This window comes from Rhinopithecus bieti, unplaced genomic scaffold (genome assembly GCF_001698545.2).
Source record: "Rhinopithecus bieti isolate Rb0 unplaced genomic scaffold, ASM169854v2 scaffold_63, whole genome shotgun sequence".
Lineage (NCBI taxonomy): Eukaryota > Metazoa > Chordata > Mammalia > Primates > Cercopithecidae > Rhinopithecus > Rhinopithecus bieti.
The window spans coordinates 670279-686690 of NW_016802972.1; the positions used below are offsets into that span (position 1 = coordinate 670279).

At 52.1% G+C, this 16412-nt stretch overlaps 1 protein-coding gene across 1 annotated transcript; it reads left to right on the forward strand.

Moving 5' to 3' along the window:
* The first annotated feature begins 9471 nt into the window (after positions 1-9471).
* On the forward strand, positions 9472-15887 carry CTF1 (cardiotrophin 1). The gene is made up of 3 exons (XM_017867517.1): positions 9472-9487; positions 12182-12318; positions 15429-15887. The coding sequence occupies exons 1-3, from the start codon at positions 9472-9474 to the stop codon at positions 15885-15887; spliced, it is 612 nt and encodes a 203-aa protein (XP_017723006.1).
* The last annotated feature ends 525 nt before the right edge of the window (positions 15888-16412 follow it).

Here is a 16412-nt window from a genome sequence, read left to right on the forward strand (position 1 = left end):
ATAAAATTTGAATAAATCCCCTCCTCAAGCGGGAGGGTGGAAGGAAAGGATAGAGGGGAGAGGGAAAGGGGAAGGGGTAGTTGGGGTGTCTTAACCCCCCTGGTCCCCCAGCCCCGCGCTGCTACGGCCCGGGGCCCTGGCCGCCTCTCTCATCCCTCCTCAGCTCCTTCCTCCTTCCTCCTCTCTTTTCCCCTCCCCTCCCTCCTCCTTCCCTCCTCCTCCTCCTCCTCCTCTTTACTCCCTCCTTCTCCCAGAGGAACCCCGCCCCCTTCCCCCTCCTTCCTCCACCACCTCCACTTTCTAGGATGAGCGCGCGCAGGGCTCGACGGGAGTTGTAGTCCGGCAGCCACTGATACTACGGGGAAACAATGGGACGCTGGGGGCAGCGGGAACTACAAACAGGATGGTGGAGGGCGTGCCCAGCCGGGAGCCGAGGATGCCGGGAGTTAGAGTCCCGTTGCCCCGAGGCTCCCAGTTGCAGAACATCGAGAAGGAGCAGGAACGATGACTACAAACAAGATGGCCTTCTCCCCCGACCCGACCTCCTTCCCAGGCACTCACACGCCCTCCTGTCCACAACCCTCCGCGTGTGTGATACCTGACGGGAGTCGCAGTCCATCTGCTGCCTTCCCGCTGCCATTTCTACTCGTCAGGAACAATGGAAAGGTGAAAAGGAACGAGGACTACAAGCAAGATGGCGGAAGAGGGACCTACACCTGACTAGTAGTCGATCTTACGAGGTGCGATGGGATTAGTAGTTTTCTAGCCTTCCAGTGTTCCTTCAGAATGGCGGAACCAGGAGGACGAGGAGACTACCATAAAGATGGCAGGCCACCTAGCCTCTCCCGGTCTCCGCTTTTCACCACCTTGGGCACCTCGCCCGCCTGTGGTCTCGAAATCCCCCCAACCAGTGGCGCACGGCCTGACGGGAGTTGCAGTCTCCCGGCTCCCGTCTATCATCTCTAGTCGAGACAATGGAAGGGGATGGGGCGGGGCCACCGGCAAAGATGGCGGCTGCAGGGCTGGGGCGACGGTGACACGGGATGTGTAGTCCAGGCGCCTAGCCTCTTCCCTGCGGAAATAAGGGAGAGAACTACGATAAAGATGGCGACCTCACCCCTCGACCTCTGCGCCAGTGCCTGCTGGGAAATGTAGTTCCCTGCCGAGCGCAACAGAGAAAGTACGTCGCTGTTGAAATGTGAATCCCGGCGGACACGCCAAATTGCGAGCGGACGGATACGGAAAGACTCTTTTCTCCTCTCCCCGCCGCCCATCTCTGAACAGCCTGGCGGGAAATGTAGTCCCAAGCTTTCACTCGCGCGTGGAGGGGGAGGATTTATTTCACCAGTGGGGATCAGTGAGGGTGGGGGAGAAAGACGTCGGGCGATCCAGGAATAAAGAATGTCCGCCTCCCCATGGGGTGCGGACTTCGCGTTTCAGGGGAGGGCCCTTAAAGGAAGGCAGCAGGAATCCATCAGTCTTGTCGACCAGGGGGGCGTGGTTCTCGTCGAGCGTGCATTTACACTCTTGTACCCTAGAAAGCCTGGACGCCTGCCACTCGATTCCTGCTCCTCAGACCTCCGGGAACCAGTGTCTTACAAGGCGTGCGGGCTCCGGGGAAAAGGACCTGGAGTCACAGCGAATCCCCGCCCCGCCCCGGGAAGCCACCAAACCTTGCTTTTTCTCATCTGCAAAATGGGGACAATAGGGATAATGATCCCCACCTCGAAGCACAATTGGGAGCGTTAAACAAACCAATATTCTTGTCACCAGAGTGCCCAACTCTGGCACGGGGCACGCGGTGGTAGATCCCTTTCTAAGGTCCCTTCTTGCCCAGCCCTTCTGAGAGCCCAGGAATCCATGATGCCGGACGGAGTTAGCTTCTGTGAGAAGAAAACTGATGGGCAGGCTCCTCCCAGCTTGAACCGATCCCAGCCCCTCCTCACCGGGGTCCTCCAGCGTCTGTTACCGAGCACTGCTCCCAGGGGGCGCTCAATCTCCGTTCGACTGGGGTACTACAAACACGATTTCCGCAACGTGGAGTTGCAGGCGCTGCAGCTGTCCAGCCTCATCCCCTGCCTGATTTCCAGTCAGCCTTGGAGGCCTAGACACTTCAACTGCCTATGCAAATGGAAAGGCTTCTCATCTCTCTGCCGTTTTTTGTTTTTTTGTGTGTTTTAAGGTCTTGCTGTGTCGCTTGGGTTGGAGTGTAGTAGCAGGACCAGTTTGCTGCAGCCTCGACCTCCTGGGCTTAAGCGAGCCTCCTGCCTCAGCCTTGTGAATACCTGGGACTTCAGGCACACGCCACCACACCCAGCTAATTTTTAAACTATAATTTTTTTTTGTTCAGACGAAATCTTGATATGTTGCCCAGGCTGGTCTTGAACTCCTGGCCACAAGTGTTCCTCCCGCCTTGGCCTCCCTAAGTGTTGGGATTATAGGGTGAGCCAGCAGCCATAACCCCCTTCTCAATCTTCCTCCTCCCCTGGAAAACCTGCTCACTTCTGACCCCAAGACAGCCCTCTCCCCTTCCCTCTTTCTCCTGTGTTTGGCAGACCAGCCCCAGCAAGGACTTGATGGTGGTGGTTTTTCTATCAGGGATGTCAATGACTGGCCAGTGTCCTGTGAAGTCTCAACTTGGCAGAGACGCCCAAGGCTGGATGGGAGGCTCCTTTGCATCTCAGGCTTTATCAGTCAGGAAATCCCTTGCCCTCCCTAGAGGATTGGCTGTCCCCTCTATCCTCACTGCTTGAATTTGGTGTTGCATGATTGATTTCTACCCTGTTCCCTCTGCTTGAGGGCTATCCTCCCCACGTCCATCTCACTTCTCCACCCAGTTCACTATTCATCCTTCAGGTCTCTATTTATGTATTTATTATTTATTGTTCTACTCTCTCACCTTTCTAAAAGGTCTCTATTTAAATGCCACTGTCAATCCCAGCACTTTGGGAGGCCTAGGTGGGCGGATCATGAGGTCAGGAGTTTGAGATCAGGAATGGCCAGTATGGTGAAACCCTGTCTCTCCTAAAAGTACAAAAATTAGCCGGGCATGGTGGCATGTGCCTGTAATCCCAACTACTTAAGAGGCTGAGGCAGGAGAATTGCTTGAACCTGGGAGGCGGAGGTTGCAGTGAGCTGAGATTGTGCCACTGCACTCCATCATGGGCGACAGAGCAAGATTCCGTCTCAAATAAACAAATAAATAAATAAATATGTCACTGTCCTGGCCAGTTGCAGTGGCTCACACCTATAATCCCAACACTTGGGGAGGCCAAGGTGAGAGGATAACTTGAGACTAGGAGTTGAAGACCAGCCAAGGCAACATAGCGAGGCCCCATCTTTACAAAAATACAAAAATTAGCTGGACGTGTAGTCCCAGCTACTTGGGAGGCTGAGGGGCAAGGATTGCTTGAGGCCAGGAGATTGAGCCTGCAGTGAGCTATCGACAGCGAGACTCCATCTCAAAAAAAAAAAAAAAAACAAATCTTATGAGGTTGAATTCCATTTTAGAGAAGAGGAAACTGGGACCCTCAACTGTGCAGAACGGATGAGTGGTACCGCCAGAATTCAAACCCCAGACTCCGGAACTCATGCTCAGAACTACTACAACATTCACAAACGGAGCAAATCCAGTCTTGTGTGCATGTAGTTTGGCATAGCAACAATACTATATTTCTCAGGCAAAATGGATTTCCAGCTTCTCCTGAAAAATCCTGAAATCTAGTTCAGGACCGTGGATAGTATTTAAAAAAAGAAAAAGAAAATGAAGAAAAGGCCGGGCATGGTGGCTGACACCTGTAATCCCAACACTTTGGGAGGCCAAGGTGGGTGGATCACTTGAGGCCAGGAGTTCAAGACCAGCCTGGCCAACATGGTGAAACCCCGTCTCTACTAAAATACAAAATTAGCCGAGCGTGGTGGCGTGCACCTGTAGTCCCAGCTACTCAGGAGGCTGAGGCACGAGAATTGCTTGAACCTGGGAGGCAGAGACTGCAGTGAGTCGAGACAATGCCACTACACTCCAGCCTGGACAACAGAGCGAGACTCGGTCTTGACTTGGTCTCAAAAAAAAAGGGGCGGGTGCGGTGGCTAACACCTGTAATCCTAGCACTTTGGGAGGCCAAGGTAGGCAGATTACCTGGGGTCGGGAGTTTGAGACCAGCCTGACCAACATGGAGAAACCCCGTCTCTACTAAAAATACAAAATTAGTCAGGCATGGTGGCGCATGCCTGTAATCCCAGCTACTCGGGAAGCTGAGGCAGGAGAATCACTTGAACTGGGAAGGCAGAGGTTGCAGTGAGCCAAAATCGCGCCACTGCGCTCCGGCCTGGGCAACAAGAGTGAAACTCCATCTCAAAAAAACAAAAAAGAAGAAGAAAAAGAAGGCTTTTATAGCTTCTGCCTAGAAGTGACACATGTCAGTTCAGCTCATATTTTATTGACCAGTCAAACAGCTAACCCTGGCCAGGCAAGGTGGCTCACGCACATAATCCCAACACTTTGGGAGGCCGAGTTGGGCAAACCCAGGAGCCCAAGGCCAGCGTGGGCAACTTGGCAAGGCTCTGTCTCTGTAAAAGAATACAAAAATTAGCCGGGGTTGTGGCACACATCTGTAGTCCTAGCTACTCGGGAGGCTGAGGTGGGAGGATCGCTTGAGCCCAGGAGGTCCGGGCTGCAGTGAACCATGATCGAGCCACTGCACTCCAGCCTGGGCGACAGAGCGAGACCCTGTCTAAAAATAATACAGAGATAGCCGTAACTAATTAAAGGGGTTAGAGAAGCCGACTCTTGCCACATGCTTGGAAGGAGAAGAACTGGAAAACTTGTGGACAGCCCTTATCACAAGCACAGCTTCCTGTGGTTCCCAGGGGAAGTTAGTGCCGCCGGATGGAGGCTTTTTATGGGATACCACCCACTGCAAGGCACCCAATAATTGAACTCTTGTTACGTGGGATGGCAACATCCATATAGAACAGAGGAGTCTGATTGACACTGACCAAGGTGGGCGAGTGAATGGAAAATGCCTCTGTGAGAAGCTCAGGGTCAGCCTTGGGATCAGCAATCACTAAAAGCCAAGCTCCCCAAGTTGCAATGGATCTGGTTACTGAAAACTCCAGAAGTGAAGTGTCCAGCTGTGTGTGTGGCTTCAGGTGGCCGAGGAACATGTTAGCAGACTTCACTGGCCAGTGATCCTGGGGGAATGGATGGCATTGATGGCTGGGTTTGGGTTTATTTTCTTTTTTTAGACAGGGTCTTGCTCTCTTGCCCAGGCTGGTGTGAAGTGGTGCAGTCATAGTTCAATGCAGCCTCAACCTCCTGGGCTCAAGTGATTTTCAGCCTCTGGAAGTGCTGGGATTATAGGCATGAGCCACCACAGGAGGCCAATAGCTGGGTTTCTGCTGGCAAAATTTAGAAAAAAAATCAATCAGGTAGGGTGGTGCCTGCCTGTAGTACCGGCTACTCGGGAGGCTGGGGTGGGAGATTGAGCCTGGAAGGTCAAAGCTGCAGTGAGCCACGACTGAGCCACTGCATTCCAGCCTAGGGAACATAAAGAGACCTCATCTCTAAACATAAAATGTATAAATAAATAAATATTAAATGGTTGTTGGCTACCATTGAAAATATTTAAATATCAATCTAAGATTAAATACTTTAAAAAGTCGGAGGTACAGAATGGAATATACTATACATGTTATGAATACTAGTAAATTAAAAGTAGAATATAATGAAGAAAAATCTGGGTGTAGGGAAAGAGTGAAGAAAATGTTAAAAATTAATAGCGACTGGGCTGGGCATGGTGGCTCACACCTGCAATCTCAGCACTTTGGGAGGTCAAGGCAGGTGGGTCACTTAAGCCCAGGAGTTCCAGACTAGCCTGGCCAAGATGGTGAAACCTGGTCTCTACTAAAAATGTAGAAATTAGCCGGGCGTGTTCTCTCATGCCTGTAATCCCCACTACTCGGGAGGTTGAGGCATGAGAATCTCTTGAACCTGGGAGGCGGAGCTTGCAGTGAGCTGAGATCACGCCACTGCACTCCAGCCTGAGCGACAGTGAGACTCCTTCTGAAAAAAAAAAAAAAAGAACAAAGGCAGGGCTTGAACGGAAGCCCACTGCCTCCTAAATTGCTGGGATTCCCAAGAATTCAGCTTCTAGTGTGACCAAAACAAAGATAGAGACAAGTTGGCCTGCAGGGTGGGACACAATGGGGGTAGAGGGAGGCGAGTTGCTGACCTCTGACTTCTGTCTAGACAGATGCCTTGGACAACAGAGCTGGGCCTGGGGTGAGGCTAATTCCTCCAGATGTGAAGAAACACCTTAGAGGGGCCGGGCGCGGTGGCTCACACCTGTAACCCCAACACTTTAGGAGGCCGAGGCAGCTGGATCACCTGAGGTTAGGAGTCTGTGACCAGCCTGGCCAACATGGTGAAACCCTCTACTAAAAATACAAAAATTAGCCGGGCGTGGTGGTGGGCGCCTGTAATCCCAGCTACTCGGGAGGCTGAGGCAGGAGAATGGTGTGAACCCGGGAGGTGGAGGTTGCAGTGAGCCAAGACCGCCCCACTGCACTCCAGCCTGGGCGACAGAATGAGACTCCGTCTCAAAAATAAAAACAAAAAACAAAAAAACACCTGGGGTGGGGGGCAGAGACAGAGAAAGGGAGGGAAGCCCCAGAGAGAGGCGAGTGGTGGTGGGCTCTGGCAGGATTAGCCTACCCTCCCAGTTGAGGCCTGCCCCATGTACACCGTTCACCTGTGAATAGTACCAGATCAAGTATCCGCCTCATTCTCCCCTCCTCTCCCTCCTCTTCCACCTGCTCCACTACCATGGCACAGCCCATGCCTCGGTGCACCCACTCAATGGGCCTCCTATAATCCCCTGACATCACCAACTGCCTGGCACAGGCCCTGCCGGCCAGCCCTGGCAGCCCCCAACCTTGGAGAGCCTGTTTAAGACCCCTCACCTCAGAATCCATCTTTTCCTTCAACCTCCTCCCTCCTTCAGCTCACAGTTCAGTTCTGGAACCCCACAGCCAGCCCCAAGCTGGGCACAGGAATCTAGCCTCTGTTGTGTGACTCCAGGTAAGTAGCTGCCCCTTTCTGAGCCTCAGGCTCCGTATCTAAGTCTTCCCAACATCCAGCTCATCACATCAACCTGTCTGGGCTTCTTCTCAGCACCATGTCACTTTAGGAAACCTTGCTGTTTGTTAATTCACATGTTTCGTGCTGGTCTCCCCCACTGGACTGTGTGCCTGTGAGGCAGGGACCTTACCTGCCTTACTATTCACCCTGGTGCTGGCACACAGTAGGTGCTCTGTTAATACCTACTGGGGTCAGGTGCAGTGGCTCACACCTGTAATTCTAACATTTTGAAAGGCCAAGGTGGGAGGATCACTTGAGCCTGGGAGGTGGAGGCTACAGTGAGTTATGATGATGCCACTGCACTCCAGCCTGGGGAACAGAGCAAGACCCTGTCTCTCTCTCTCTCTCTCTCTCTTTTTTTTTTTTTTTTTTTGAGATGTAGTCTCGCTCTGTCACCCAGGCTGGAGTACAGTGGTGCGATCTCAGCTCACTGCAATCTCCGCCTCCCAGGTTCAAGCAATTCTCCTGCCTCAGCCTCCCTAGTAGCTGGGATTACAGGTGCCCGCCACCACACTCGGCTAATATTTTTGTATTTTTAATAGAGACAGGGTTTCACCATGTCGGCCAGGCTGGTCTCAAACTCCTGACCTCAAGTGATCCACCCGCTTCAGCCTCCCAAATTTCTGAGATTACAGGTGTGAGCCACCACGCCCGGCCGACCCTGTCTCTTAGAAAAACACCTGTTGGCCAGGCACAGTGGCTCATGTCTGTAATCCCAGCACTTTGGGAGCCTCAGGCGGGTGGATCATGAGGTCAGGAGTTCGAGACCAGCCTGACCAACATGGCAAAACCCCATCTCTACTAAAAATATACAAGTTAGCTGGGCATGGTGGCACTTGCCTGTAATCCCAGCTACTCAGGAGGCTGAGGCAGGAGAATCGCTTGAACCTGGGAGGCGAAGCAGAGGTTGCAGTGAGCTGAGATCATGCCACTGCACTCCAGCCTGGGCGACAGAGTGAGACTCTGTCTCAAAAATAAAAAAATAGAAAAATAAAAATAAAACACCTCTTGAGTGACCGTGTGGGCCCCTCTGCCTCCAGGTCACCACCTGACCAGGAAAACTAGGGTGGAGCAGGATTACAGCCTGCTAGGGTGGGAGTCTGACCGATCACTGCCTGACTCAGGGGGTGGGCAGGGGATGAGAACTGAACATTGGCTCCACGATGGAGAGATTGTGGAAGCACTGGAGAAAGACCAGAACCCAGCGTCTACCTCTCTGACCCTGCCCCTCTGCTGCAAGGCTTCCCCAAGGGACAGGGTCTCAGGTGTGTGTGTGTAAGTCCAAATGTGTTGTGCCTGGGCAAAGGGATGAGATCTCCTAGTGTATCAGAGGCTGAGATGTGGCCAGGTCCCATGATCCCTGGTCCCCACCTCTGCGTGCATCTGTGGGCATGAGGTGCGTGCCCCACGTCCGCTCTGTGCAGGTGCCTCTGGCTGGGCCCCCAGGGATGCAGTATGGGCTCTCCTGTGTGCATGCATGTGTCTGGCACTGTGTGTGTGATGTGTGTAGGCCTGGCATGATCCCACATATAAGTGGCCATGCCTACTAAAGTGTCACTTCCACGAGGGCAGGGATTTTTGTTTGTCTTGTTCCATGCTCCATCCCCAGCACTTAAAACAGGGACTGGTGTACAAACAGGGCCCATAAGCCCTGAATGAATGAGCGCATGAAAGTGTATGCCCATGCCTGTGTGTGCCCACATGCCAATGCGTGTGTAGACGTGTGACTGTTCCTGTGCCTAAGGGTGCACCTGGGTGTGGATGATGATGTTGCTCACACACCACCCCGCTGTCCTTTTTCCAAACTCCTTGGGAGCCCGGGTTGAGCGCCTGGGTCCCTGTGGGGCGGAGCAGGGGGAGGCCTCCTCTGGGAAACTGGATCCCAGGACGTGCAGAACAGCAGGGAGTGGGGTGGCCCCTTTGTCCCTGGATAATCCTCATCACGCCCTTGCCCCCTCCCCCCTAGCCACCAGGGTTTAGGGTCGAGTTTGGGACCTGGAGGCGCCTGGGGGTCCCATCTGTGTCCCCTTTCCTACCCGTTTCCTGCCTCTGGGGCTTCTGTGGCCTAGTCCCAGGCCTCACCGTGTGGAATGTATGTACCCCTTCTGGGTTCTCCCACACGCTCCCTGTCCTGACTGGTAGCCAGGTCTGTCTGTCATTCTTTGCCAGGGACCTGCCTGCTCCTGCCCCTCTCCCTAGGTTGTGACTTCCTCCCTCCCTCTTGGGCTGCCCTGGGGCTCAGCCCCAGGTATAAAGACACCTGAGGGGCAGAAGGACAGGTGTCCTGAAAGACCCAGAGGCTGCAAAGAGGAGGAAGCCGAGGAGAGAGCATGAGCTGTCCACTGGGTGAGTGAGGGGCAGGGGCGCCAGGCCCCAGAGACACAGGAGCGGGGGACCCACAGAGCCCCTCCTCTTTCTGACTCAGGTGTCCAGCTCTCTTTGCACCTGCTGATCCTCCCTCCAAATCCTCCCATATCAAGGCTTCCTTCATCATTAATTTGACAAATATTTATTGAATGCCTCTCATGTGCTAGGTACCGTTTGAAGCATCTGGTGAGACAGCAGTGAACGAACACAAAAATCCATGGCCTCATGGAAATTTCATTCTGCAGACACACAATACATGTGTCTTATTAGTAATAAGAAAACTGTAAAGATAGTGTGACAGAAAGTGGTGCAGTGATCTAACTGTGACTTTTTTTGTTGGTTTGTTTGTTTTTTCAGACAGGGTCTTGCTCTGTGGCCCAGGCTGGAGTGCAGTGGCAGAATCTTTGCTCATTGTAGCCTTAAACTCCAGGGCTCAAGCAATCCTCCTGCCTCAGCCTCCTGAATAGCTGGGACCACAGGTGCACGACACCAGGTTATGCTAATTCTTTTTTTTTTTTTTTTGAGATGGAGTTTTTGTTCCATTGCCCAGGCTGGTGTACAGTGGCACGATCTCGGCTCACTGCAACCTCCTGGGTTCAAGTGATTCTCCTGCCTCAGCCTCCCGAGTAGGTGGGATTACAGGTGCCCACCACCAAAGCTGGCTAATTTTTCTTTTGGTAGTAGAGACAGGGTTTCACCATGTTGGCCAGGCTGATCTCGAACTCCTGACCTCAAGTGATCCACCTGCCTCGGCCTCCCAAAGTGCTGGGATTGCAGGTGTGAACCGCTGCAAGCCTGAAGTTCGTCAAATGAATGAGTGAAATGGTCTTCCCTCTCAGGCTTCTCTGAGTTGCTCCTGAACTCTGGGAACTCAGGAATGTGGAAACGGGGATGAAGGAGGCTGCCCTAGGTTTGTCTCTCATCTCCGTTGCTCCTGGGTGGTGACCTTAGGTTATTCTTCTCCTCTCTGAGCCTCACACTGTTGGTGGGAACATAGACTGGACCAGATCTTTTTTTTATTTTTTTGAGACGAAGTCTCACTCTACTGCCCAGGCTGGAGTGCAGTGGTACGATCTCAGGTTACTGCAACCTCTGCCTCCTGGGTTCAAGCGATTCTCCTGCCTCAGCATCCTGAGTAGCTGGGATTACAGGTGTACACCATCACGCCCAGCTAATTTTGCATTTCAAAGTAGAGATGGGGTTTCACCATATGGGCAAGGCTAGTCTCGAACTCCTGACCTCGTGATCTGCCTGCCTTGCACTCCCAAAGTGCTGGGATTACAGGCATAAGCCACCGTGCCCGGCCTTTTTTTTTTTTTTTTTTTNTACTGCAACCTCTGCCTCCTGGGTTCAAGCGATTCTCCTGCCTCAGCATCCTGAGTAGCTGGGATTACAGGTGTACACCATCACGCCCAGCTAATTTTGCATTTCAAAGTAGAGATGGGGTTTCACCATATGGGCAAGGCTAGTCTCGAACTCCTGACCTCGTGATCTGCCTGCCTTGCACTCCCAAAGTGCTGGGATTACAGGCATAAGCCACCGTGCCCGGCCTTTTTTTTTTTTTTTTTTTTTTTTTTTTGAGACGGAGTCTCGCTGTGTTGCCCAGGCTGGAGTGCAGTGGCTTGATCTCAGCTCACTGCAACCTCTGCCTCCCAGGTTCAAGCAATTCTCCTGCCTCAGCCTTCCAAGTAGCTGAGATTACAGGCACCTGCCACCACGCCCGGCTAATTTTTTTGTATTTTTAGTAGAGACAGGGTTTCACCATATTGGCCAGGCTGGTCTCAAACTCCTGACCTTGTGGTCCGCCCACCTCGGCCTCTCAAAGTATTGGGATTATAGGCATGAGCTACTGCACTCGGCTTGGACCTGATCTTTGAAAGGACAATTTGGCAGCATCTATTTACATTTAAGATAAGCATGCAGCCAGGTGGAGTGGCTCACACCTGTAATCCCAGCACTCTGGGAGGCCGAGGCAGGAGGATTGCTTGAGGCCGGGAGTTGGAGACCAGTCTGGGCAACATAGCGAGATCCTGTCTCTACATAAAATTTAAAAAATTAACTGAGTGTGGTGGTGTGGGTCTGTAGTCCCAGCTACTTGGGAGGCTAAGGTGGGAGGATCACCTGCTCCCAGGAATTCGAGGCTGCAGTGAGTTATGATCACACCCCTGTATTCCAGCCTGGGTGACAGAGCAAGACACCATCTCTGAAAGAAGGAAAAAAGTCACACTTGCGTTGGCTGCCTTTAAAGCACAGAGCTAGCAGGATTTCCTGTGGGACTGGGTGTGCAGAGTAAGAAAAAAATGAAGCATCAAAGAGCACACCATGACTTTGGCCTGAACAATTGGAAGAATGGAAATGCCTTTACCTGAGACAGGGGAGCCTGGGAGAGGAGGGGCTTGGGGGGAATATTCAAGAATTAAATCCTGGATATTTTGGATTTGAGATGCTTAGTAATATTCAAGTGAAAATGTCAAGTAGCTGAATCAATGAGCCTGGAGTTCAGAGTGTTCTGGGCCGGGATAATCTACCTGCAGGAGGGTTTGTCACTGACTTGGATATGCAAGATCGCTGTAGCCCACAAGGGATGGGACCTTTTCCTGAGTTGTGGAGATGAATGAATGAATCAGAGGCAGGGTCGGGGCCACAGTGCTGACCTCTGACTTCCTCCGCCAGCCCACCTCTGCCTGCTGACCCTGCTGTTGCCACCCCTCAGCTCAGCAGCCCCCATCTCCCTGGCTGAGTCCATCAGTCAAGCCTATAGCCTGGCCCTCTACATGCAGAAGAACACATCAATGCTGCTGCAGACTTACGTGAGTGACAAGGGGCATGAGCAGGGGACAAGGGGAGAGGGATGCTGCCTCCCTGGCCCTACCATGGGTAGGGTGAGCAGAACAAGTCCAGAAGAAGACTCCTCCATGGCCCAAGGGGACAGGGATGCCTGTAACACTCTAGTGTTCACTAGAGCCACACACACTCTTGCCACTCATGTCACTAGTGCCTGGGTGACCTTAGGCAAGTCATTCTTCCTCTCTTGGTCTCAGCTTCCTCATCTGTAAAATGAGATGCTGAGCGTGCCTTTGCTGACCTCCCAGGACTGTGACAGGGTTCAAAGGACACACCGAGAGAGAAGGGCTTTACACAGCCACGTTTAATTCCCCACCATTCATGCTGTGTGATTACCTGGGCCCATGCCTGCTTGGAACTCTATCCCCAATGTCTGTCACCCAGGCTGGAGTGCAGTGGTGTGATCTCGGCTCACTGCAACGTCCACATCCCGGGTTCAAGTGATTCCTGTCCCTCAGCCTCCTGAGTAGCTAGGATTACAGGTGCATGTCACCATGCCTGGCTAATTTTTGTTATTTTCAGTAGAGACAGGGTTTCACCATGTTGGCCAGGCTGGTCTTGAACTCCTGGCCTCAATTGATCCACCTGCCTCAGCCTCCCAATGTGCTGGGATTACAGACATGAGCCACTGTGCCTGTCCTTTACCCCCATTTTCTTACTGACTTTTCAAACAGTTCTAGGAGGTGGAATTATAATCCATTTTACAGATGAAGAAACTGAGTCTTAGAGGGGGGTAATAATTTGCTCGAGGTCACAGAGCTAATAACTGGCAGTGCCAGGATCTGAAACCAGGTCTGTGGAATTTCCTCCCCCTTCCATGGCCTCCCACACTGTCTGGAAGTTAAAGCTGGAAGCCTGCTGTCTGAGTCTGACCCACAGCTGTTGTTTTGTTTGGCCCATACATCTCCTGTTCAAAGCTTGAATATGAGTGGAATGCCTCTCCGTAGCAGGCACAGGGATACTGTTGGTCAAAACTCCCACCTGGCATTGTAGTCCTGCCTTCTTCGCAACTTACACGATCTGCATGGCCCTGGAGCCCCTGACATCTGGAGCTCTTTCCCTGGGCTAGATTTCTGGCCCCTGTGAAGTTCTGAACCTTTTGACTTAGTTTCTGGTCCTACAGTTGTCACTATTCCCTGGACAGCCTTGGGCACCCTGAGCCTCAGTTTTTCCACTTGTAAAATGGGAGTGTGGGACCAGGCAATCTGCCAGTTAGGACATCTATCAGTGTGCGCTAAGGTCCCAGGGCCAGGGGCTGTGGTTCACACCTATAATCCCAGCACTTTGGAAGGCTGAGGTGGGAAGATCACCTGAGGTCAGTAGTTCGAGACCAGCCTGGCCAACATGGCAAAACCCCCTCTCCACTAAAAATACAAAAATTAGCCAGGTGTGATGGCACATGCCGTTAGTCCCAGCTACTCAAGAGGCTGAGGCAAAAGAATCTCTTGAACCTGAGAGGCAGAGGTTGCAGTGAGGCCAGAATGCACCACTGCATTCTAGCCGGGGTGACAGAATGAGACCCTGTCCCAGAGGGGAAAAAAAAAAAAGATTCTGGTGATCTTACTTTGTGGAAATAAAAACTTTGATGGGGAAGGTTCTCAATTAAATGTAATAATATTAACAAGTATTTATTAATGATTGTAATAAAATTAACAGGCCAGGCACGGTGGCTTACACCTATAATCCCAGCAATTTGGGAGGCTGAGGAGGGTGGACCACTTGAGGTAAGGAGTTCGAGACCAGCCTGGCCAACATGGTGAAACTCCATCTCTACTAAAAATATAAAAATTAGCCAGGTGTGGTGGCGCACACCTGTAATCCCAGCAACTCGGGAGGCTGAGGCAGGAGAATTGCTTGAACCCAGGAGGCGGAGGTTGTGGTGAGCCAAGATCACACCATTGCACTCCAGCCTGGGTGAGAGAGCAAGACTCCATCTCGGGAAACAAATAAAATAAAATAAAATAAACAAACATAACTAAATGCCATAAATAAAAAAGATTACCAGGCTGTAACTACATTGTTGATAATATACTTGGTTTAAAATATTACAGTAGGCAGGGCATGGTGGCTCGTGCCTGTAATCCCAGCACTTTGGGAGGCTGAAACAGGTGTGTCACCTGAGGTCAGGAGTTTGAGACCAGCCTGACCAACATAGTAAAACCCGGTCTCTACTAAAAATACAAAATTAGCCAGGTGTGGTGTGGCATGTGCCTGTAATCACAGCTACTTGGGGGGCTGAGGCAGGAGAATCGCTTGAACTTGGGAGGCAGAGGTTGTGGTAAGCCAAGATCGTGCCATTGCATTCCAGCCTGGGCAACAAGAGTAAAACTCTGTGTCAAAATAAATAAATAAATAATAAAAGAAAAAAAATATTACAGTAAATAATGTAATCATAGTGTTCATTGATTGATATTAATATGAATATATTATTAATTAATGATGGCTTATCATACCTTATTGTATATCAGATACTGTATTGTATAGACTGTGCTAAGTGCTTTTTTTCTTTTAGAGTTTCACTCTGTCGTCCAGGCTGGAGTGCAGTGGTACAATCTCAGGTCACTGCAACCTCTGCCTCCTGGGTTCAAGCGATTCTCGTGCCTCAGCCTCCCGAGTAGCTGGCCCAGCAGGCATGCACCGCCACAGCTGGCTAATTTTTGTATTTTTAGTAAAGACAGGGTTTTGGCATGTTAACCAGGCTGGTCTCGAACTCCTGAGCTGAAGTGATCTGCCCACCTCGGCCTCCCAAAATGCCGGGATTACAGCTGTGAGCCACTGTGCCCGGCCTGCTAAGGGCTTTATATATATTATTTCCTATAATCTTCATATTAACACTGCCAGGTGGGACTTTCTGAAGCTTGTGACTCCACGTTGCACAGCTAGCATGCAGAGGATGACACACCTGAGCCTCCTAGGGCCCTTGCCCTGTGTCAGGACATCCCAGCAGCTCCCTGAGACGCAGCAAATGACGACTCCTGGGAAGAAGCCAGTCTCAGTGGGCAGGCATGAATTCAGTCTCAGTGGGCAGGCACCGCTCTGGTCCCCTCACTCCTGTCTCTCTCTGTCCCTCCTGCAGCTCCAGTACCAGGGTAGCCCCTTTAGTGACCCTGGCTTCTCAGCCCCTGAGCTCCAGCTCAGCAGCCTGCCTCCTGCCACTGCCTTCTTCAAGACCTGGCGCACCCTAGATGATGGGGAAAGGCTGAGCCTTGCCCAGGGGGCCTTCCTGGCCTTGACCCAGCACCTCCAGCTCGTGAGGGACGACCAGAGCGACCTGAACCCTGGCAGTCCCATCCTGCTGGCTCAGCTCGGGACTGCAAGACTCAGGGCCCAAGGCCTGCTGGGCAACATGGCCGCCATCATGACAGCCCTGGGGCTGCCAATGCCCCCAGAAGAGGATACTCTAGGGCTTGTCACCTTTGGGGCCTCGGCCTTCGAGAGGAAATGTCTAGGCTACGTGGTGACCCGGGAATATGGCCACTGGACAGACCGAGCTGTGAGGGACTTGGCTTTGCTCAAGGCCAAGTACCCAGCATAGAGGGGTAGGACTTCCTGTTAGAGGCTGCAGCACTTCCTCTTTCACAATGGCCTCTTTTCTGCCTTGCTTGTGGGCTAGAAAAAGAGATAAACCTTGTCTAGCAGATGGGGCTTGGGTGCCATGTCTGGGAATATTTCCTGGGAGCCAGGCCTCAATTCCTTATTTCAGGGCCTTCTGGCCCAGGTCCTCTGGCCTGCCTTCCAGGTCTGGGTCAGTCTCCGTGAATACCATTCCATGGGTTACCCATCTAGTGGTACTGGGTGTCCACTTCCTGGTTGGAAAAATGCACCTCTCCAAAGAGGCTTCACCTGTCACTCTATAGGGAGAGGACAGTTGGTCCCCTTCCTAGGCTCTCCCCAAGACCTTCTCCTTTTTGTAATTTTGGACGGCCGGGGCTGCCTTCCTGTCTCTACCTCATTCCCTGTATGAAGATCCTGCCTTTCTAAGCAGACAGGCTTCCTTCTTCCTGCTGAAGCTCATTGGCTCCCCTCGTTGGCCTGTCTGTCTGGGGCTACTCTTCCACTT

What these genes read in the sequence shown, in the direction of transcription:
- CTF1 (XM_017867517.1), top strand. An exon ending in CAATGCTGCTGCAGACTTAC is followed by an intron (nt 12,319 to 15,428) that starts GTGAGTGACAAG and finishes TCCCTCCTGCAG; the next exon opens with CTCCAGTACCAGGGTAGCCC.